Source organism: Macrobrachium nipponense, chromosome 14 (genome assembly GCF_015104395.2).
Source record: "Macrobrachium nipponense isolate FS-2020 chromosome 14, ASM1510439v2, whole genome shotgun sequence".
Lineage (NCBI taxonomy): Eukaryota > Metazoa > Arthropoda > Malacostraca > Decapoda > Palaemonidae > Macrobrachium > Macrobrachium nipponense.
This window is the reverse complement of record NC_087207.1, coordinates 26,362,059-26,385,446: the sequence shown is the minus strand read 5'-3', so window position 1 is coordinate 26,385,446 and position 23,388 is coordinate 26,362,059. Positions and strand designations below refer to the sequence as shown.

Below are 23,388 nucleotides of genomic sequence, written 5' to 3'. Positions count from 1 at the left end.
GTATATTGATAGAAAGGAGAAATTGCAAGCAATGGGGAAAAAAAAGGAAGAACTCATACTTGTGGGTAATATGTAGTAATTGGTGTTAGCACGTTACACCACAGATTTATTTTTAATAACATTCTTGATAACGTTTTAGCATTTTGCAAGCTCTCAGTTTTATTCTATTTTAAAACGTGTAATTCCATTCCCTTCAAAAGTGTTGCTTCGATTTTATTAGTTTTTTTTACCAGCCATTATGTTAGGTGGTGTCATCATTTTAAGTTTGCGAGTTCCTATTTAAAATAAGGTTTTACTTTCTCTCCTTTACCGATTGTGAGATGATATTAAGTCGGTGGAATGTGAGTTAGTTTGAAACCGTCACATGGAGCGTCACTTCAACCCCTTGGTGCTAATTATGTGATGAAGATTCGAATCTCCAGAGCATCTTGCTACTAAGCCTACCATTTTCCTTATCAACTCCTCGGTTAACATCAACAGAAAAACAATGAAAACATGCGCCGAAGTTTCTTCGAATGAATCGAGTTTTCTGTACAGCGTATAATCAAAGCCACCGAAAACAGACCTATCTTTCGGTGGTCTCGGTACATTGCTGCATGAGCCGCGCCCCATGAAACTTTAACCACGACTCGGTGGTGGCCTGGCCTATATCTCTAGTAGGCGCACGATTATGGCTCAATTTAACCTTAAATAGAATCAAAACTACTGAGGCTAGAGGGCTGCAATTTGGTATGTTTGATGGTAGGAGGGTGGATAATCAGCATACCAGTATGCAGCTGTGTAGCCTCAGTAAGTTTTAAGACCTGGCCTATATCGTTGCCAGGTGCAGGCATATGGCTCACTTTAACCTTAAATAGATTCAAAACTATTGAGGCTAGAGGGCTGCAATATGGTCATTTTGATGGTTGTGGGGTGGGTGATCAACTTACCAATTTGCAACCCTGTAGCCCCTCTAGCTTTGAAGATATGAGGGCGGACACAAAGAAGTGCCGACGGACAGACAAATTCGACACAATAGCTTTCTTTTCTGAAAACTAAAACTTCCATTTCTGTTGATGTCTGCCTCTTGAAGCTCCTGGTCCAAAACACTTTGAGGGTTGTTGTTTGGTGTATTGCAGCCTCTGTTGACAGCAAACACTTGTTTTAGTTGTCATCGAACCCTTCCAGTGTTTGTTTCACCCTTTCAGCTGGTTTCGTTCTCTCGACAGTTCATTGTTTGTATTGTTGTTAGACTTCAAGTATACAGTAATGTTAGTTATTATTACACTCTTGGAAGTTATATTTGTCATCAGAACCTCAAACGTTCAGGCGAAGATACAATGCAGTAGGACCCTAAAACAATGTTCCTTGTACTTTAAGCATTTATTTATATTTATTTATTTATTTAATTTGTCAATGTATCTTTATATTATATATATATATATATATATATATATATATATATATATACATATACATACATACATACATATACATACGCTTATGTCACTAAATAGCGTGTGACAATATATATTCAGCTAAGACCACAGGAAGAATAAGAAAAAGAGCACCAAGCGCTTTGGCGTTGAAATACCACGAAAGTGCTTGATACACCTTTTTTTTTTTTTTTATGTGGCGTTAGCTAAATTAATATGTAATATATATATATATATATAATATATATATATATATAATAATATATATTTATATATATATATGTGTGTGTGTGTGTGTGTGTGTGTTAGTTGTCTTGTGGTGTGGTCCCATGTTCGCCCTCTCTTCTCTCTGTTGATTTATCTACCTGGTCGTTAGACTATGACGGTGGTCGCAGCTATATTTGAAAAGAGCTTGGAGCAAGGAACTTCATGGCGACCCAAAAATTAAAATTTACCGTATATATATATATAATATATATATATATATATATATATATATAATATATAATAATAATTTCTCACATTTAGTCCTCGTTATTGTCAATTTCCCGGCGGCCCCCCCCCCCCCCGCCCTTCCCCCAGTATGTTGCAAAGCGAGAGAGGCTCCATTAACCGGCCTTTTCCAGTGCAAGCACCAGTAAATCGATAAGTCGAACGAAATCAACATCAGCCTCACTTGGCCCAGGAACAGACAGGCGTCTCTCCCATCATTGCTAGACTCGTCTCACTTTTTCTTAAGTGGCAATTTTGGCTCCGTTCTGAAAACTGCAGTTAAGTTACTGCGTTGGTTATTTTACCATGGAGGCAAGGAGCTCCTGGCTGCTGCTCCAGGAACAAGAGCCTGTGCTGGCATGAGGCCGGATGAAGCTCCAGCAACATCAGACAGAGAGATAGACTGCGAAGTATTTTTATAGGGTTTTAAGGGGCTTTGTTTTCGATGCGTTTGTGTAAGATTTAGGGAGTATTTTTTTCATGATTAGTCCCTAGATAGACTTGAGATATTCCAACTCTTTACCGAAGTGTTTCTGAAATTATTTTCCTATAAAAATAGGCAGGAATGACCTAAGAAGGGAATTTTGCGAATGTTTATAAATATATTTTGTTCGTGTTCTGAAATACTCAAGATGTTAGAAGACATAAGTAAACGAAATATCACGCATATATGAAGAATTGACTCCAGGAAGCACAGAACCCCCCCTTTCCCCCCACCCCCACCCATACTCCCCCTCCAACGAGCGAAGCCATTTAGATTGGCGTTGATAGATTCACGTGTCAGTGAGATTCAGAGTTCTCGAGGAAGTCCAGGAAAGAGAGGAAGAAGAAGAAGAAGAAGAAGAATATTAGTGAACGTAGAAGCTGAGCTCAGACTGTTCGTGGAAATATCACGGGAGACAAAGTAGTGGGTGTTCTCGGAAAGAAACCTGATATGAGACATCTTTTGATTCAAGATTTATTTAATTTCCGTGAGAAGGATAGCCGTCGGGTTTTAGTTGTTTCAGAAAGCTGAGATTTTTAAGCTTATGCAGTGGGAAGAGAGCATCGAGGTGGAACAATACTGTTAAAAAAATGATTTGTCTTTGGGGTACTTTGCTTTGAAATTTGTGGAAGTAACATTAAGGCTGGGAGGTGCTTTCAGAATACGATAAAACGCCCGGAAGAAAATGTCTACTTTGAGTTGCTAACTTTTCCAAAAATTTTAGCGAATTACTACTACAGTATCCTTTGAAAAGTGGATTCATATTTGTAATAAAAAATGGTATAGTCGCTGGTTGATTAAAATCAACAATATTAAAAGTTGAGATGAGAATTATTCAAGTTAGTTGGAAATTGACAAAAGGGGCTATACTAAGCTAACAGAAGTGTTCAGGAAGACTACGAATTGCTCTTACCCTCAACACTTATCATAACCAGAGCAATTATCACACCACTTTGCATTTTGGAGTAACTGAAAGTAAATGCAAGATTCATCGTCTAAAAGTAAATGTGAGATTCTTTGAAAGTAAATGTGAGATTCTTTGTCTAAAAGTAAATGTAAGAATCTTTGTCTAAAAGTAAATGTTAGAATCTCTGTCTAAAAGTAAATGTAAGAATCTTTGTCTAAAAGTAAATGTGAGATTCTTTCTCTAAAAGTAAATGTAAGAATCTTTGTCTAAAAGTAAATGCAAGAATCTTTGTCTAAAAGTATATGTGAGATTCTTTGTCTAAAAGTAAATGTAAGATTCTTTGTTTAAAAGTAAATGTAAGATTCTTTGTCTAAAAGTAAATGCAAGAATCTTTGTCTAAAAGTAAATGTAAGATTCTTCATCTAAAAGTAAATTTAAGAATCTTTGTCTAAAAGTAAATGCAAGAATCTTTGTCTAAAAGTAAATGTAAGATTCTTTGTCTAAAAGTAAATGCAAGAATCTTTGTCTAAAAGTAAATGACCAAAAGAAACAAGAACTGTCTGTCTAACAAGAATCTTTCAAAGAAATGCAAGATTCTTTGTCTAAAAGTAAATATAAGAATCTTTGTCTAAAAGAAAATGCAAGAATCTTTGTCTAAAAGTAAATGTAAGATTCTCTGTCTAAAAGTAAATATAAGAATATCTAAAAGTAAATGCAAGAATCTTTGTCTAAAAGTAAATGTAAGATTCTTTGTCTAAAGGTAAATGTAAGAATCTTTGTCAAATAGTGAATGTAAGAATCTTTGTCTAAGAGTAAATACAAGAATTTTTGTCTAAAAGTAAATGTAAGATTCTTTGTCTAAAAGTAAATGTAAGATTCTTTGTCTAAAGGTAAATGTAAGAATCTTTGTCAAATAGTGAATGTAAGAATCTTTGTCTAAGAGTAAATACAAGAATTTTTGTCTAAAAGTAAATGCAAGATTCTTTGTCTAAAAGTAAATGCAACATTCTTTGCCTAAAAGCAAATGTAACCTTCTTTGTCTAAAAGTAAATGTAAGAGTCTTTGTATGACCAGGGTTCGCTTGCCAACCCAAAGCCTGCTGACGAAGAATTGGATATAGTTCGAACAGACCAAACTCAAACACTTGCCAACAGAACAGTTGCAGTTTCATGCAAATGGAAAACCTGCTGACGAAGACTTGAACAAGGTACGAAAAGATTTGTCTCAGTTGCTTGCCATCTGAGAGACTGGTAACTGGAAGTTAAGATCAGTTTGATGGAACCATTGTCTTCCGTGTTGAGAGACAGTTGCGGTGCCTATAAAAAGAATAAAAAAAAAAAAAGGTCTTTTGAAGCGAAAATTAAAAGCATTATGGACTAACTTGCAGTGATAGGAAAACTACAAATACCAAATCAAAAAAGAAATTCTCGTTCACGGCTCGGCTTCATTTTTATTGTAGACATTGAAGCTGCTTCCCACAGAATTGAAAGATATTAAGGACTATGGTACAAGAACATTAAAGAGAGCGACTCTCCACTTATTTTCTCCATAACCATTATTTCTGCACCATGGTTAGCCAGAAAACTTGAGCCTTAATGCCAAAAACTCTCAACATAGGAACGGGTTTTGTTGAAAAGTTGGCTCCAAATTCCTGTAAGCTATGAGGCTGCAGAATACAGATGCTTATCGGAGGAGGCTGCGGTGCCAATCTTGTGGTGTCTTAACGCTGTTGATACAAAATAGATTTTAGATGTTTATGACTATTTGTTTATTGTTTTTAAGGGGTTGTGGTGTCTTAATGCTGTAGATCAAAATAGATTTGAGATGTTTACGAATCTGTTTGATTATTGTTTTTGAGGGGTTGTGGTGTCTTAACGCTGTAGGTACAAAGTAGATTGTAGATGTTTATGAATCTGTTTATTTATTGTTTTTAGGGGTTATGCCAGTGTTTGAATAGCACTAATGGTCCTGAGGTTAGACAGTCTAAAAGCTTTTTCTTTTGAACCTACAGGATCTCGGGAACTTTATTGTACTTTCATTTTTCACTAAATTTCACTAAATAGCATAACCGTTTCCGATCATTTATCACAAGAATTTAGGTAAATAATGAGATAATAAGAGGAATTTTGCTTAAAACCACCGTAACAGAAATTGACACATCCATATCCACATTCTATATTCACCTGTTCTTGGTACACTGGCTGAGCAAATACCAAAGACACGACTTTATCAAATGCTGAAACCGATCGTTATCCACCAAATACATATTTCGGTTTCGTTTTGTTTGAGCTTCTTATCTCGTCAGTCGTGGGTCACATTTATTCGGGTACAGACATAGATCCAGTGGGCAAACAATGGCCCCGCCACCCGCCCCCCTTGTGTGTGCCTTTGGGATCAATTATTATTCGTGCTCCCAGAGCGTATATCCTTTCGAGATTTCTCCCACGTAACGGACTCTGCCTGCAGAATGATAACCCTTCCACTTTTTACCCTCCCTTGCATTTACTATTTTTTCCCATTCCAATCTCATTTCGCGAGCGACGACGAAGTTACGTTGATGGAAAGGTCTTCGTATTCCAAGGTTATGGAAGTTGTGGGTAACTGATTGTTTTAATGATATATTGGTGTTATGTTATTCAGGGCGACGGATAGACGTCACGTGTCTTGAGTTGCTGTGTCCTTTTATGGTAAACATATTTCTGCTCGATGAATCTATCGCCGCCATCAGCAAGCAGTGTGAAGTTATTCTTGTTGTGTTGAGTGACAGGGAGAATCACAAGTAGAATAAACCAGCTGCTCTTGTCATTAACTAGAAGACAGAAATGACTCAGGAAATGTATGAAGCTATATTATGGACAAAGAAGTTGACAAAAGTTATTAAACGTTTCTCAGATGTTGAAAACAGTTAAAGAAACACGAAGATGCTTGTATTGATTTCCCCATGCAATTGCTTGCGCTGTACTGCTGGAATTCCGTGACCGATAGTTACAGTTCACCGGAGAAATTTTAGGAGAGGGGATTGGCCCGGGGGAGGGGAGGGAGTGGTGTTTGGCTGGGGGGGTGGGGGGGTAGCTGTTGGGGGGGCTTAAGGGGCGGCACGAATAGGAGGAGGACAGCTCGAATTGATCCAGGAGACCCAGACAATCCGAGGGTCCATCCCCCCCCCCCCTCTTCTGTGGCCTTCTTTCCTCCCCCTACCCACCCATCCCACACCCATTGTGACCTCGCCTTATCTCACCCCCCCCATCCCTCACCCACCATCAGTCCCTTCCCACCCCCCCCACCCCCCTGCATGTCCGTGAGTCACTGACTGACAGTTTTCTCATGAATTCCCAGCAGAAAGAAACTCATGGTTTCAGTCATCGTGGCTGCGTGACTCTGACTCAATGACTCACTGACTGACTGACTGGGCCAGTCACCGGTCTTTCCCTGCGATTTGTATGAAGGCATTTTTGCTAGTCCAGGAAATTTAGATCGATTTTTTTATTATTTTTTCGTTGAATTCTTCGGCCTTTTTTTTACTTTTATATATAGTAGCTGCTTCTATTCGTGGGACTTATAAGTCCAGGAATATTTACAAGGTCGTGTTTTTTTTTTTTTTTATATCTAGTTCGATTTTACACTGAATTCTTTCTCTTTTTATGTTTGTGTACCAGGTGTTTATATCGATGCTCATATTACCTCAGAAATATGCTGTGTGTGGTAGATTCCCTGAGCTTTCAGGCTGCCTTTGCTTTTGAGGGAATTAGAAAGCGTCCTGTAGTGTACTGTGTTGTCTACATGCGAATTTCAACGTTGTGCCTGTGTATATTACACACACACGTATATATTATATATATATATTGTGTATGATATATATATATATATATATATATATATATATATATATATATATATATATATATATCATACATACATAGTTTGTCATATACACGATGACATTTTTTTTATATTCACAAATATTAAGCCACATAAGATGATTTAAAGTCCAATTCACTATTCCGCGGGAATATAATTATAATTATATAATATAATATATTTATATATATATATATATATTATAATATATTATATTATAGGAATAATATATAATATGATAGATATATATAGATATATATGATATATAGATATATGTATATGTATGTATGTATATACGTATATATATTTGTATATATATTATATATATATATATATATATATATTATATCTATCTATATATTTATAATTATTTCAGTCAGTCAACTCTCTCTCTCTCTCTCTCTCTCCTCTCTCTCTCTCTCTCTCTCTCCTCTCTCTCTCTCTCTCTCTCTCTCTCTCTCCATAGAGTCGGAACAGTGACAGAGAGAAAACCAATATAGGTAACGCGATTCGCCCGTGCCATGAATAGACACAGGGTCATATCGTTTTATTTTTTGGAAAGTTGTATTGACCCGATGTGACCCTGATGGTTGGTAGTGCCCTGGTTGTGACACCAGGGTTTTTGAAGGTTTTCAAATTCTTAGCAGTTGGATTATATATCTATATATATATATATATATATATAGATATATATATATATACACACACACACACACACATATATATATATATTATAATTATAATATATATATATATATATATATATATATTATATATATAGTATCAATATTTTTTCTAGTGTGAGAAAATACATTACTCTGTAGGGTACGCCATTTACCTAGATTTCCTTTGCAAGGAAGTTAGGAGAACATGATTAGCAATGAGTTATGAAGATAATGGCTGTGACAATGTTCTTTATTTGTCACCATTCGTGAAAAAGGCCCTTTTTCATCTTAAGATGAAACTGAAAGCTGAACTTCTTATTTAAATCCAGATAAATGATTGACTTCTCCCTAGAATATTCTGACTTTAGTAGATTCACATCAGGAACTGTCTAGGCCAGTTCCTTACGCGCTCCTGATTGGCTGTTGATAAGCCATTGACAGTGCTGGAAACTGTCTATCGAGCGATTTCATATAGGTAGGATGTATGTTCCACCTCTCCTCAGCGATGATTTAGAAAGGCGTATCCCTCAAGACAGGTGGAACATGGTCCCAGCCTATGTGAACTCTTGAGAGAGAATGAGAGTTTCCAGTCCCGTGACTGGCTTATCAACAGCCAATCAGGAGCGCCGTAAGGGACTGGCCTAGACATCAGATGCACCGGTGATGTGAATCTACCAGAGCAGATCCGTAGAGCAAGTCACGACAAAACGACGTCATAGCAAACCTTCGGAATTGAAGCACCTGTGGGAACGGAAATTGCTTCGGTAAAAGCAAAACAACCTATTGTCCATTATTCCAAAAAAAACAAATTTGGTGATTCTTTCTGTGTATTTGTTGGATCTGTGGTTGAATTTCGCATCTAGCATTCTCGACCGTAATTGTGTTCGTGAGTGGCGGAATCCGACCGTGTATCCTTCTCTCTCTCTCTCTCTCTCTCTCTCTCTCTCTCTCTCTCTCTCTCTCATTTTAATTATTTTATAGTTTTCCTTCACTTACCTTCGAAGAATCCGTATCATTGCTTCTGTTTTTTAGAATATTGAAGTCTCTCTCTCTCTCTCTCTCTCTCTCTCTCTCTCTCTCTCTCTCTCTCTCTCTCCAATTACCCATCCTCCTCCCAACGCAGGTAATCCAGCGCCGCGTATGAGGTTTCTCACTCCGGGGTAAACAAGTACTCTCTCTCTCTGGAGTATTACCGCTATTGATTTTGGACTCATATCTTTACCCGTAGTAATTCTTTTCCGCGTTCATTATTATCCCTCAGTGCGCAGTTGGGGTGCTTTTGGTGCTTAGAGGACTTTCTGGCGGGTTATGTATATGTAGGTATTTATTTCCTAGTACTACTTTGGGGTGGACTCGTATTCATCGTCTTTCTTGTGGGTCTCTCGTTTGGAGGGAGGTCGCTTGTGTGTTCCCTTTCCAGGTCAAAGGAAAGTTGTTATTATTAGGTTTGGGTATCCTCAGCAGTGGCTATATGATGTTTGCCTTTTATACTGGAATTATTTTGTAATGCGGTATATTTTTAAGTATGGAGGTACAACATATTGAATGTTTTTTTTTCGTGGTTGATTTATTATTTAAAGCAAATATATATATATATACTATATATACGTATATATATCTATATAATATATATATATATATATATATATATATATCATACATACAAACTTTAAGTTACATTAAGTTTACAAATGTCATTTTATATCCAATTCTTTAAATTTACACACACACACACACACATATATAATGATTGCATTTATACTGGAAATTTTTATTAATGTGGTATATTTATGATTTTATAGAGATAAAACCTATTGAATTATTATTATTTTGGTTGATTTAGTATTTAAAATGAAATTATATATATATATATATATATATATATATATATATATATATATATATACACACATATATATACACTTTAAGTTACAAATGTCATTTAACATCCAATACGCGCTGCTTCCTGAATATCACGTAAGGGAAACCATAAGCGATAAATGGTTCGGTGTAGTCGAAAGAATGGTGTTGAACCTGGAAGTCGTCGGGTGTTTGAGTCACTTAAGTATAAAAAAAAAACCATGTATCACTTATGATTCCCCTTCGGTGATATTCCGGAAGTATCTTAAATTGGATACTAAATGTCATTCGTAGTCTAATGGTTTGTATGAAAAATGTCGTGGTAACGTGATAAAAATATATATATATGTATATATAAAAATGTGTGTGAGAGACTGTTTGTATTTAAAATCCATGTATTTTGGAACGTAAACTGTTAAATCAAATAGCTCCTCACTCATAAGATTGTCATGTTAATCTACTTCAACCATAGATGGCTGATCTGCGGCGAGCCTGTCGTCGTTATCTGTTGCAATGACATTTGCAAAGCAACAAATCCAACCTCCGTAACGTAATGGCGGCGTGATAACCTTCACTATCATTTGTTTTCTTTTTGTTATACACACACACACACATACATATATATGTATATATATATTTTTTTTTTCTCTCTCTCTCTGGTAGTCACTGTTTACTGGAAATATTATTATTATTACTATTATTATTATGATTATTTTTATTATTATTATTATTATTATTATTATTATTATTATTATTATTATTATTATTATTATTATTATTCAAAAGATGAAACCTGTTCACGCGGAAAAACCCACCAAAGATGCCGCCGACTTGAAATATAAGCTTCCAAAGAATATCAAGGTGTTCGTTAGGAAGAAGTAAGAGGAGTTTAAGGGAAATACAACAAGAAGAGATCCAACTTATAATGAAAAAAAAAAAAGTAAATCAATAAATAGATAAAAATGTATTAATATACAAGAAGAACAGCATGAGGTAGGAATGCATTGCATCTTCGCTTGAACTTCTGAAGAAGTTCCAGTTGCGCCACAACCTCTGGAAAGCAGTTCCCTGAAGTTCCAGTTGCGCCACAACCTCTGGAAAGCAGATTTCTGAAGTTCCAGTTGCGCCACAACCTCTGGAAAGCAGTTCTCTGAAGTTCCAGTTGCGCCACAACTTCTGAAAAGCAGATATCTCCAGTTCCAGTTTCGCCACAACCTCGGGAAAGCAGATTTCTGAAGTTCCAGTTGCGCCACAACCTCTGGAAAGCAGATTTCTGAAGTTCCAGTTGTACCACAACCTCTGGAAAACAGATATCTGAAGTTCCAGTTGCGCCACAACCTCTGGAAAGCAGATATCTGAAGTTCCAGTTGCCCTCAACCTCTGGAAAGCAGATATATAACCTATAGTTGATGAAACATCGAACATTGACTTCGATTTCGCGAAAAATATTTTCGAAGCTTTCTCTCGCCCTCCAAACCCCCAACAGTGTATTGCCAACCCCGTCACGGAAGCTGGGCGTGCAGCCCTTTTTGCAATTCGCCGGAGACAACCGCCGGATCGACCGCCCGGGCTCTGTAGCAGCTATGGACGCCGGAGTAATTTGGCCAAGGGGCGGGCCCGGGCCAGGCGCCCTTCCATGCGGTCTATGGGACTTTCCCTCCTCCTGACGCAAGACGGTGCAACACCAGCTGATTTTTACGTCATCCTGAAGTTCTTCATAGTATTCTTATAATGGTTATCGTTGCGCCGTGTAGAAGGCTGTTGTCTTCGTTCGTCCCTCTTGGCTTTCTGCGTAATATTGTTTAATTATTATTGATGATAGCAGGATTGGTTAGGACATTAAAATGGTTGCCTTGAAATGTTTTACGAATCTTGATTCATTACTGTTAGATTATGGTATTTTTATTCTCAAGGGTGATAAGAGTATCCTCTCTCTCTCTCTTCTCTTCCCTTCTCTCTCATGTCTCTCTCTCTCCATCTATTCTCTCATCGGTCTCATCTCCGTCTCTCCCTCCTCTCTCGTCTCTCTCTAACAGCAGAATCACTGAATAAAATAGTAAAGTAGATTGATTTGTCAAAAAGTTACGAACCTTTGCTACTATGTCATAACAAACCAATGCGGTTGTGATGTTAATCAACGTTATCGTGTTTTTATTCTCCCACGACCTGTCTCTTAGCTTTATTAATCAAACCGTATCTACGACATCTTATTCTTATTGATTTGTACGTAAAAGTGAGCTAAGGTTCGAAGGTCACTTTCTTCTCAGAGTATGGTGGAGATTCGAGGGAAGATCTGGTGACAGCACACTCGTCAGTCTTGAAAGAAGTTTGCCTTCTTTTATCAATTATGATTTCTTTTCTTTCAGTATTTCTTATAATTCTTTGATATTGCCCATTTTTTTATGCGTTCAGCTGTCAAAATGCAGTGGCGAAGTATCGCTTCAAGGTATTCGCTAGATAAACTTAGACATTTTGACTAGAAAGTCTGACTCGTAACTGAAGTACAAAGTGACAGTCATTAGATAGATGTTCTATTTCTTCTTTTCAGCTTAGCCGTGTAAAGTGGCAAGCATCGTCCTGGTAAATGTAGATAGATAGATAATGTTATACGATCGCAAGTAACACGTGAAGATTGTATACCAAGAACCAGCAGGAAAAATGAAAAGCATCAGTACCTAGCGCTTTCGTGTATTCTTGATACACCTCATCTTTTATATACTGTACCCAGATGAGGTGTATCAAGAATACACGGAAGCGCCAGGTACTACTACTTTTCATTTTTCCTGCTGGCTCTTAGTATAGATAGATAGATAGATAGATAGATAATGGTAGCAAGGGATAGAAAAGTAAGCGCGTGGAAGCCAAGACTTGAATTGGTCTGTTGCACGATATCCATTCGGTAGACATGGTTGTGTTCAATGCGGTCGATTGCCAGTAATGCATAATTTATTGGACTGGCTTCCCGCTGGTACTATAATGCGAAGGCCATCCACGTTCGGCATTTGGAGTAAGGTTTTTTTTTTTCATTTTTTGTTTTTTTCATTTTTAGGAGAGTGATCCGCATCGGGTTATTACTATTATTTATTTTTCGAGTTAGAGAATCTGGAGACATTAACCTGAAAATATTTTTATTCCGTTGCAGATGACTAGATGAGAGTGTGAAGTTTAGTCTGTAAATTAATTTCTTGTTTTTTACGAAGAGAATCGAGATCAGTTATTTGTAATTTACTTGAAGGAGTTCGTTAGTAGGTAGGGCTTTCAATTCTCTGATTAAACACGTCTAGAATGAATAAAATAGAAGCTACTGTCACTTCTGTTTCCAGATACTCCTGTAATAATTTTAATAACCACAGTGCCCTCTTAACTAACTTCACGGTTTCTTCAGACGTTTGGGAGACGCTTGTCACCGTAAAGCTTAAGATCTAAAAGTGAAGAACCAAATACAGAAATTCGGACGTCCGTGGCGGGATTCGAACTCGTACCCGGATTATCAGAACCGGGTCACTTTAACCACAATAGGATTGCATGACGAGAAGGGAATTCCAGAGATACGAGGTAATTAAAAAATAAAGTCAGACCAATTCCAGAGAATAAGAACGCCCCTGTGGTATAAGGGTGTAAGAATGCTACCGCCGTAGGTTCTGCGTGTCGTAAAAGGCGACTAAAAGGACAGCTGCTGCCTTCCAGTCTTGCTTTTGAGTAAAAGGCGAGGCCCACTGCCAGTAACTGTGGAAACTGATGCCTTGCAAGTCTTACTTTTAGTCAAAGGCTAGGCCCACTACTAATAACTGTGAAAACTGCTGCCTTGCAGGTGGACTCTTTAGTCAAAGGCGAGGCCCACCGCCAATAACTATGGTTGATGACAGCAAGGGCATGCGGTCGTAAAAACCCCTTTGCCAAACAATAAACCATACCTAAAAAGACCCGCTTAAAATTATAAAATAAGGAAAGCATCAGCATAATATTCTCAGGCGCGAGAATAGCCCACACAATACGGTCTCCATCCAGCTGATACGTAGCCTTTTCCGAACGCGTTAATTTAGCTTGTGTCGATGACCAGAATAGTACCGGGCATGCAGTGAAATATTGATATACTCGGTAGCCAAATGTCACGGCAGCTCCTTGGGACCGTAGGCGACTCGGAGGAAGTGGGTCTCGAGTTGAAGGCTGGCCGAGGATGTGATATAGATATACAGTGGAACACGACTGCTGTTCTTGTGAGTTTGGGTTAGGGCCAGACCATAGTAGCTATTGCTTTGCACTTCCTAGACTCATTTGATGTAGACAAGGCCTTGGGCTGTGACCATATGCGTGAGACTGTTCAGTCCTTGCATCAGCGCTGTTCATTAATGACCTTTAAAGCTTCCAGAGTTTGAAGAAAGGCAGAGAGAGAGAGAGAGAGAGAGAGAGAGAGAGAAGAGAGAGAGAGAGAGAGAGAGAGTTTTTTATATAGGCTATAAACGACATCATTCTTTATTTTTCTGACGGATGACGTCACAAATTAAGCTGCATTACAATTGTCAAAAACATTGGAAGAGTGGACAAATAATGATTTTCAGTAGGAATAATTATCTTAAACGAATCACAGGAACCAGCGTGAGTCGCGAGGTTAGTGACCGAAAAGGAAGAAAACTTTATAAATAGAAACCAATCCTCGGTTATGTTTTGTAAGATAAAGCATTACACAATAATAATAATTCTGGTTTTTATCTACAGTTTGGTACACGACGATGCAAAAAACCATGGGAAATTATCAAGATAATTAACGTAAATAATTAATTCGATACATATAAGATTACCAGTTATGTCTCCCCGTACAAGTCAAAAGTGCCGTTAAGTTGCAGATATCAAAATAGAGAAATTATTAAAATCTGCTCATTCTGTCGGTGTAGATAAGATGAATAGAAGTGCAAGAGTTTCTTTTTATTTTTATAAATAATCAAACTTTTATATAATAGTGGCTTATTATAATAATAATAATTAATTACTTTTATTATTATTATTATTATTATTTGATTTCATTATTTTAATTAATTATTATTTATTATATTATTAATTTTAAGGTAAGTGAATATTGAAAAGATGGCTGCTTTTCCATTAGAGTAAATTTAAGTAAATGTTATCAGTCTAATGACAGTAATAATCTAATAAAAGATTTTAAAAAACGACAGTAATAATACTTGTATGGGGGCTTAGGGAAATAACGAATATTTCTCGTTTTACGGCGTTTATGCATAATTACTTGATGCGATTACAAGTATTATTTAATAACAAAAAAAGAAAATAAAAAACGACCACTCCCTGTCCTACGACTGGTTCCCCTTCCTTTCAAGACGACTGGCAAAAAAAAAAAAAAAAAAACGCAACTACCTGTTTCACGACTGTTCCCCCTTCCTGTCAAGACGACTGGCGTCGTTTTGACAGTATGTATTATAGGCAGGCGCCATCCGAGAGATTTCGGCTGGCCCGGGTGCGGTCTGCAGATCAATGGTTAGCATTCGCCTTATTGATCTCGGCCCGGATTTTTGCTTTCCTGCAGGCAGAGTGTCTATCCCGGAGGTATATTTGCTGTGGCACTTGCTTTTTTCTTCTTCTTCTTCTTTTTTCCCTCCAGCGAGGGACTGGAGTGGTGCGGGGGCGGTGGTGGGTGTGGGTGAGTGTTTGCGTAAACGTAGAACTTTTTTTTGCGCGTTGCTTAACTTACCAGCGTTTAATTTCGGTTAATGTTTACTTTGCTCTCTCTCTCTCTCTCTCTCTCTCTCTCTCTCTCTCTCTCTCTCTATATATATATATATATATATATATTATATATATATATATATATATATATATATATATATATATATATATATGTATATAATTATGTAAGTATATGTATACATATATAAATATTATATTACATATATATACATACATATATATATATATATATATATATATATATATATATATATATATATATATGTATTAACTTTAACTATTCTTCACCATTACCGCTTCCCTGAACAAGGGTGGCTACTAAAATAATACATTATAATGGTCACTGTCGCAGTCTCACTTTAAGTGTAGAATAATTCCACATCATGTTCCTATTGATAAACCTGAATAGAAGGCTCACACTGAGTTTGAATGGTGAAACAACCCCCCCCCCCCCCACACACACACACACACACACACACACACACAACACACACACATACAGCACCAGTGACTTGTACCCTAAGTACACTTTTGTTTTTGCTTTCCAGCAGTTGCTTCCTGCCATCTCTTCAAACCCTCTCTACCTCTTCCTTTCCTCGTCCTTGCAAACACTTTCCATAATACATATATATATATATATATAATATATATATATATATATATATATATATATATATATACACATACACACACACACACACACACCTGTGGTTGGTCGTTCTGACCTCATGACCAAACCATCTCATGATACTGTGGCGCCTCAGTGGCGTGGTCGGTATGGTTTTGGCATGCCACCTCGTTGGCCGCCAGTTTGATTCTCTTGCATTCCATTGAGGGGTCAGAGATGTGTATTTCTGGTGATAGAAGTTCACTCTCGACGTGGTTGGGAAGTCACGTAAAGCCGTTGGTCCCGTTGCTGAATAACCGCTGGTTCCATGCAACGTAAAAACACCATACAAACAAACAAACAAACATGAGAATGTGATCCAATATTCGACTTTTATCACGACTCAGTATCTGGACATTCGTCACTTGGTCAGCACTTTTAATACCACCTTTACTTTGTGTACAGTTCATTTCAGCAGTTTCATACTTCTTTTCTTTTAAATACCCATCAACCCCGGGTTCCATTACTTCATAGGCAGCTTCTCTTTTACAAAATCAACATCCACTTCCACCTCCATCTCTTTCACCCTAGCCACAATTCATCCATTTTTCCCTCATATTCTCATTTTCTTCTGTTCTTTCTTCTCAGAATTAATTTCACTTTCTTCATGGCCAGGTATTTAATGGTACCTCGTTCTGATGCTCCCGAAACCGAGATCGAATCTCTTCCGGGCATCAGACGTCTTCATTTCTTTCATAATTTGGATCGAGATTTATTAGCGACAAGGGTTCTCAAAATGTGAAAACATATGGAGTTGTTATGAGGGTATTACGGTTAATAGTAATTACATAAGTATCTCTAAAGTGTGACGAGTAGATTCTATATATATATGATATATATATATATATACTATATATATATATATATATATATAATATATGTGTGTGTGTGTGTGTGTGTGTGTTTATATATACATATACATATATACACATATTTACACTTATATCAGTACCAAAAAGTGTTTCGCCGTATGAAGGGCTTATTTTTCTCTGGCCCAAGCTATTTTTAGCCCATTTACGTCATCACCGCGCGCTTCCTCCAACGCCCGCCCCCCCCCCCCTCATCCCCCCTCTCTCTCTCTCTCTTCTCGTCTCTCTGTTATCTCTCTCTCTGTCTCCTCTCAATCTCTCTCTCCTCCTCTCTCTCTGTTGTGTATTTGTCTTCGGTCGTGACTGTTATTTTGACAGATGACAAATTTATTTCCATACAGGGTACGGTAACAAAATCTTCAATTTATAGTTCTGTGTTCCTTTTGAAGTCGTTTTGGATATTATGTTTTGCCCCCTTGTGACATTTCTTTGTTTCTTTGAAGTCTCTGTGAATCGTATATTGTTTTTCCTTCTGTAGTTGACTATTAGGCGTTGTCGTAATTCAGATAATGTAAGTCCCCTTACCATGCCTCAAGTTTTTAGATTAAATACTTGTTTATTACAAAAAAGATCCCTTAATTAATATGTATTGATTACAAAACCATCCTTTAATTAGTAAACTTCGATCCACTGCATATTTCTCTTTGTGTAAATGAGGATTTTTTTTTCATTCATTTATTCTTTATTACCATTCGTCTCTTACGAGTTCAAGAAAGCAACGAAAAAGCCATCAGTCACCTTATTTACGGTCTACTGAAGAACAAGAACCATGTGAAGATAGATGGACAGACTGATAGATAAATAAATAGATAGATAGGTAGGTAGATAGATAGGACAGACAGACAGATAGATAGATAGACAGGAAGATAGATAGATAGTCACCTTAAAGGTAGTATAGTGAGAGGGTCCCGATATGGCTATTATTGTGTACTCACCTTCCCCCTCCCTCCCTCCCCCACCCTCCCCCTCCCCCCTCCCCCGGGGTGGGTGTTGTCCCTTCATCATCAGCTGTAGGAAACGTCAATGCAGTCAGTCCGGCGCCGTTTTCTGTTGGCGCTCCACTATTGATTTTCCTGGCTCATGGGTAACTCGACTAAAGCGGTAGTTGCCTTTTTTATATATATATTTTTTTCCTCGTGTAGGTCGTACCTCTCTCTCTCTCTCTCTCTCTCTCTCTCTCTCTCTCTCTCTCTCTTGTGTTTATACAGATTAATGGGTCGTCTCTCTTTCCTTCTCGTCTTATCTTCTTACTAAATAATTTAATGGGTACTCTCTCTCTCTCTTCTCTCTCTCTCATCTCTCTCTCTCTCTCTCTCTGTTTATACAGATTGATAGGTTGTCTCTTATTCTCGCCTTACCTACTCACTATATAATTTAATTGATACTCTCTCTCTCTCTCTCTCTCTCTCTCTCTCCTCTCTCTACTCTCTATATATATATTATATATAATATAATAACTATATATATCCTATATATATATATATATATATATATATATATATATGTATATATATATATATATATATATATATATATATATATATATATATATAGCGTCCGTCTACAATTTAATGGGTCGTGAATTCCTAACCGCATTTCGCGAGTGCAAATGAACACATTTAATGCCTTTGTATAAAAACTGTGGGAAAACTGAAAACTTTGAGAATTAACACCAACTTAAAGACTTAAAGAAAAGGATCTAAAGAAATGCATACATACGCTTTCCTTCCTTAGGGTTTAACCTAACCGAAAGAGTGAATCTAGGAAACATTTAGTGTCCCATAAAAAACAGTCGTGTTTTGAAAATTGTGAGGAAAGAGTGAGAAGGATTCTTCTGTCTCCTCCATCATGACTCCTACACCAACTCCTGCACCTGCTCCTACAACCTCTGCTGAGGTGGCTACGGAATCACCAAGGTAACATTATTATTATTATTATTACTATATGTATATTATTAGTAGTAGTTTTAGTATTATTATTACTGTATTATTATTATTATTATTATTATTATTATTATTATTATTATTATTATTATTATTATTCTATTATTATTATTATTATATGTGTATATAATATGTGTATGTTTGTAAATAAACTCAAATTCCACGAAGGATAGAGAAACGATGAAGTTCTTCAAAGGCCTTTCGAGTTCTTGTCCTTTACATACCAGACTGAAGAAATATAAGTAAGGATGAGAAGTCGAAAGGCCTTGTAGACCTCCATCGTTTCTCTTTCCCTCATGGAATTCCTTATTTATATATTCATCGTGATTCATGTTTTTTATAATTCAGTTATACATGGAGATATATATATCTATATATATATATATATATTATATATTATATATATATATATTTATATATATATATATTATATGTGTGTGTGTGTGTGTGTGTGTGTGTGTGTGTGTGTGTGTGTGTGTTTGTACTTCTACAGTTACTTGCATTCAAAAATGAGCATGTTTATTTCTTTTTTGTATAATTCCTGTCTGCCTTTTTAACATGGATGTTGTTGAAAGTTCTGTATTCTGTCACTATGAACTATTGATGTATCATATCGAGCTTTATAAATTGGGACCATTATCTTTAGAAACACTTAAATTGGGACCATTGTCTTGAGAAACACTTAAATTGGGGTCGTTAACTTTAGAAACAGTGAAACTGGGACCATTATGTTTAGAATCACTTCATATAAAGTATAGTACAGGTTTTGTATGTGAAAATCGTCTGGTTAGTAAGCGTATCTTTAATGTCAAAGTTAATTGTTATGATTCATATCAACTAGGAATTCGTCAGCTCTGACCCTAGTAGTCAGTCCCGTAGGGTAGTAATGCCGTCAGTACACCACATACGGTGCACTGTAGGCATTGCTTAAGGTTCTTCGTAGCGTCCCATCGGCACCTAGCTGCAGCCCTTCTCATTCCTTTTACTATACCTCCGTTGATATTTAATTTCTTCCATTTTACGTTCCACCCTCTCTTAACAGATGATTCATAGTGCAACTGCCAGATTTTCCTCCTGTTAAACCTTTCAAATCTTGACTGCCAGTTTCCTTTTCAGCGCTGAATGACCCCATAGGTCCCAGCGCTTGGCCTTGACCTACACTCTATATTTTATCTATCTTGGTGGTCAGAGCAGGAAATGTAATGTTTGAATAATTTATAATATTATCTTTATAGTTTGGGAGAAATACTTATCGAGTCACTCAAGACCAAAGACCAGAGAGGCCGAAATTATTAAAGGTCATCAGAGTAAGGCTTCTATATATTATTGGTTGATTTGTATTTCTTTTCTTTTTTTCTGGCCATACTTAAACATTCGAGGAAGATTTATTTATTATATAACCTCCGAGTTATATAACATCTGAAAACATAATAGTTATTAGGCTTGTTGCTTTTAGTGTATTGGTGGTGAATGACATTAAAATTTCTTTATCATAGTAAGTAAAATACTTTTGAGTTAAATACAGTAGGCATGCATACATACGTAGTATATAGAGGTATATGAATATATATATATATATATATATATATATATATATTATATTATATGTGCAATTTATATATACATAGTTAAAGGGTTTTTAGGAACAATGTTTGACTATATATACATGCATAATATATATATATATATATATATATATATATATATATATATATATATATATATATATATACACAGACTCAGATACACACATATTTCGATGTGGAAGACATCCTAACCAGCAGAACATATCAGATCTCTTCTTAGGCACACACAAAAGATATATTAGACGTAATGAAGATAAATAATAGATAAGAATGAGTAAGGAATAATTATTTGTATAAAAAAGAAAATAAGACTGAACTAACTGTCCATACCTGCCTCAGAACTGATTCAAAATGCCTCAGTTGCATGGTTGGTGTGGTCTTGGCCTGTCCCCTCGGTGGCCGCGAGTTCGATTCTCGGGTATTCCGCTGAGGGGTGAGAGATTTGTATTTCTGGTGCTAGAAGTTCACTCTCGACGCGGTTCGGAAGTCACGTAAAGCCGTTGGTCCCGTTGCTGAAAAACCACTGGTTCCATGCAACGTCAAAACACCATGCAAACAAACAAACAAACAATTAGTAAATAAACGGAAGGAGAAACAGCAACAATGGATGACAGCTTTTCAGAACTCATAGATGCAGAGAAAGTGCCGAGCGCCCGAGCAGATTTGGGGTGTGGTTGCCGGTCAGGTGTCATGTGGCCACAAGGGGGTGTGGTGGGTGAGGGGGGGAGGCGGATGGAGAAACGCTAATTAATCCTGCGAATAGGCTGTGACATATAATCTTAGAATACCCGGAGCACGCTTTATGATGTGCTAATTAGTGTGTTGGAGAGATGTTAATATTTTGTGTATTGAAGTATTCCTTTGTATATGTTTAATATACGTATATATATATATATATATATATAAATATATATATATTATAGAGAGAGCTAGCTTATGCATTAAGGAACAGAATATATATTTTCATGTGTATATGTATATGGTATATATGTATATATATATACTATATATATATATATATATATATATATATATATATATATTATATTCTGTTCCTTAATGCATAAGCTCTCTCTCTCTCTCTCTCTCTCTTGTGTCTTCTCTCCTCTCTCTCTCTCTCTCTCTATCTATATATATATATATATATATATATATATATAATATATATATATATATCACACACATATGTATAAATTGCATATGTAAAGGAATTCTTAAATACACAAACTATTAACATATCTCTCCATCACACAAATTAGCACACCATAAACCGCACTCCTGGTTGTGTGTGTATGTATGTATGTATGTATGTATGTATGTATGTATATATCCTTGCACGCAACAACATCGTAAACGAAAAGCCTGGCATGACACGAGTACTGCTACACATTACACCAATTCCCACACTCCATCCGTCGAAAATCATCGATTTTTCTCTACCTGCCGTCACGCCTTCATGGATCGGCCTCGTGTTGCTACGGGTAGACTGGGAGTATATAATATGTTTCTCCGTCACGCTCGACCACCTGTGTTATCGAACTTACTCACTTACACTCTCAGTGCAGTGGTTGTATAATACGAATTGAGATACTCTTTACTGAGAATCAAGTTACGTTTTTCAGTTGTTTATAATGATGGTGATAGTAGTACTTTTTTGTATTTTTTGGGTATTATTATTTTTTACTTTTTTCAGTAGTTGTCAATACTAAGTGAGTCGGTCTTTACTGAGAATTATTTATTTTTTAAATTTTATTTTTTTTGTATCTTGAGGTATTATTATTATTATTATTATTATTATTATTGTTATTATTATTATTATTATTACTCAAAACGGTCGCCAGCATTTAGCGTATATATTTTGTCAGCTTTGTAGAAAAAATTTAGAAGATCATCTCTCTCTCTCTCTCTCTCTCTCTCTCTCTCTCTCTCTCTCTCTCTCTCTCTCTCCTATCAAGGGTTTGATGCCTTGTTGCTATCTGACATTCAAAGAATTTAGTTGAACATTTCATAGAAAAAAACATTGATACACAATATTCAAAGTTGTCAGCAGTAATCACTGTAATGAGGATATTATGAAGTGTCAAAGTACTGTTCCGCACAGTGGTTATGTGAGGCATAACACCATAAACTGCCGCGTAGGAAGATAAATGAAGGTTTGTTGAAAATACAATAGTTACCGTCGATTCTGGAATCGTTTTCTGTAATAGGGATACACATTCCTAGCTAAATGTAAGACGTGGGCCTTTCTTTTTTTAAGTGTTAGTTCTATCATTGGGCAAAAAGTTAGACAGCCGAATCTGAATGTAGAACGTCTTTATTTCCAAGAATATTAGGATGGTCACTGAATCACTTCTTGAGTTAAAGCTGTCAGATGGTAGTATACACGGTTACTGATAAAGAATATATTTTATTTCCTGTGATGTCCTTATCGAGTCGTTGGTGTTAAGGAACGAGGTTGTACGATATGTCATCATCGATTCATTGGTATAAGGGAGCGAGGTTTTACGATGATATATATATATATATATATATATATATATATATATGTGTAAATATACATATATGGAAAAAAAGAATAGAGATATATAATATATATATATATCGAATATTGTATATATATAGTATATTATCTATGAATTATATAACACTACACCTGACCTTCTCACTACAGAAAAGTGATGACGAATTTCCTTGAAAGTCGAAAATTGCAGAAGAAAATCTAGGACATCTCAGTCGATAATCTTAGCGTGACTGTGCTTGATCAATTATTGCCCGGCTCATTGTCCATAATCGCCGGCGGTACGGTGAGGTCTGTGTTTGTCTGTGTGCGTGCGGTTTGGTTCTTATATCGCACTGGGAGGTTTTCAGGTAATTGTGGTCTTATTTAATTCCGGGGAATTGATCTGAGATTTTAAAGCAAAATTAGTATTCAATTTTAGGTG

General features: G+C 36.4%; 1 protein-coding gene across 13 annotated transcripts in view; it reads left to right on the top strand.

Annotated features, from left to right (window-relative positions):
* Positions 1-23,388, top strand: part of LOC135226425 (protein NDRG3-like) — a 392,774-nt gene that overhangs the window by 281,845 nt on the left and 87,541 nt on the right. The window contains exon 2 of one of the 13 annotated variants that reach the window (XM_064265973.1): positions 18,652-18,833. The exons of the other annotated variants lie outside the window; for them this stretch is intronic. Coding sequence (XP_064122043.1) covers positions 18,766-18,833 — 68 coding nt within the window. The 5' untranslated portion in view covers positions 18,652-18,765. The remainder of the gene's footprint in view (positions 1-18,651; positions 18,834-23,388) is intronic. 13 annotated transcript variants of the gene reach the window in all.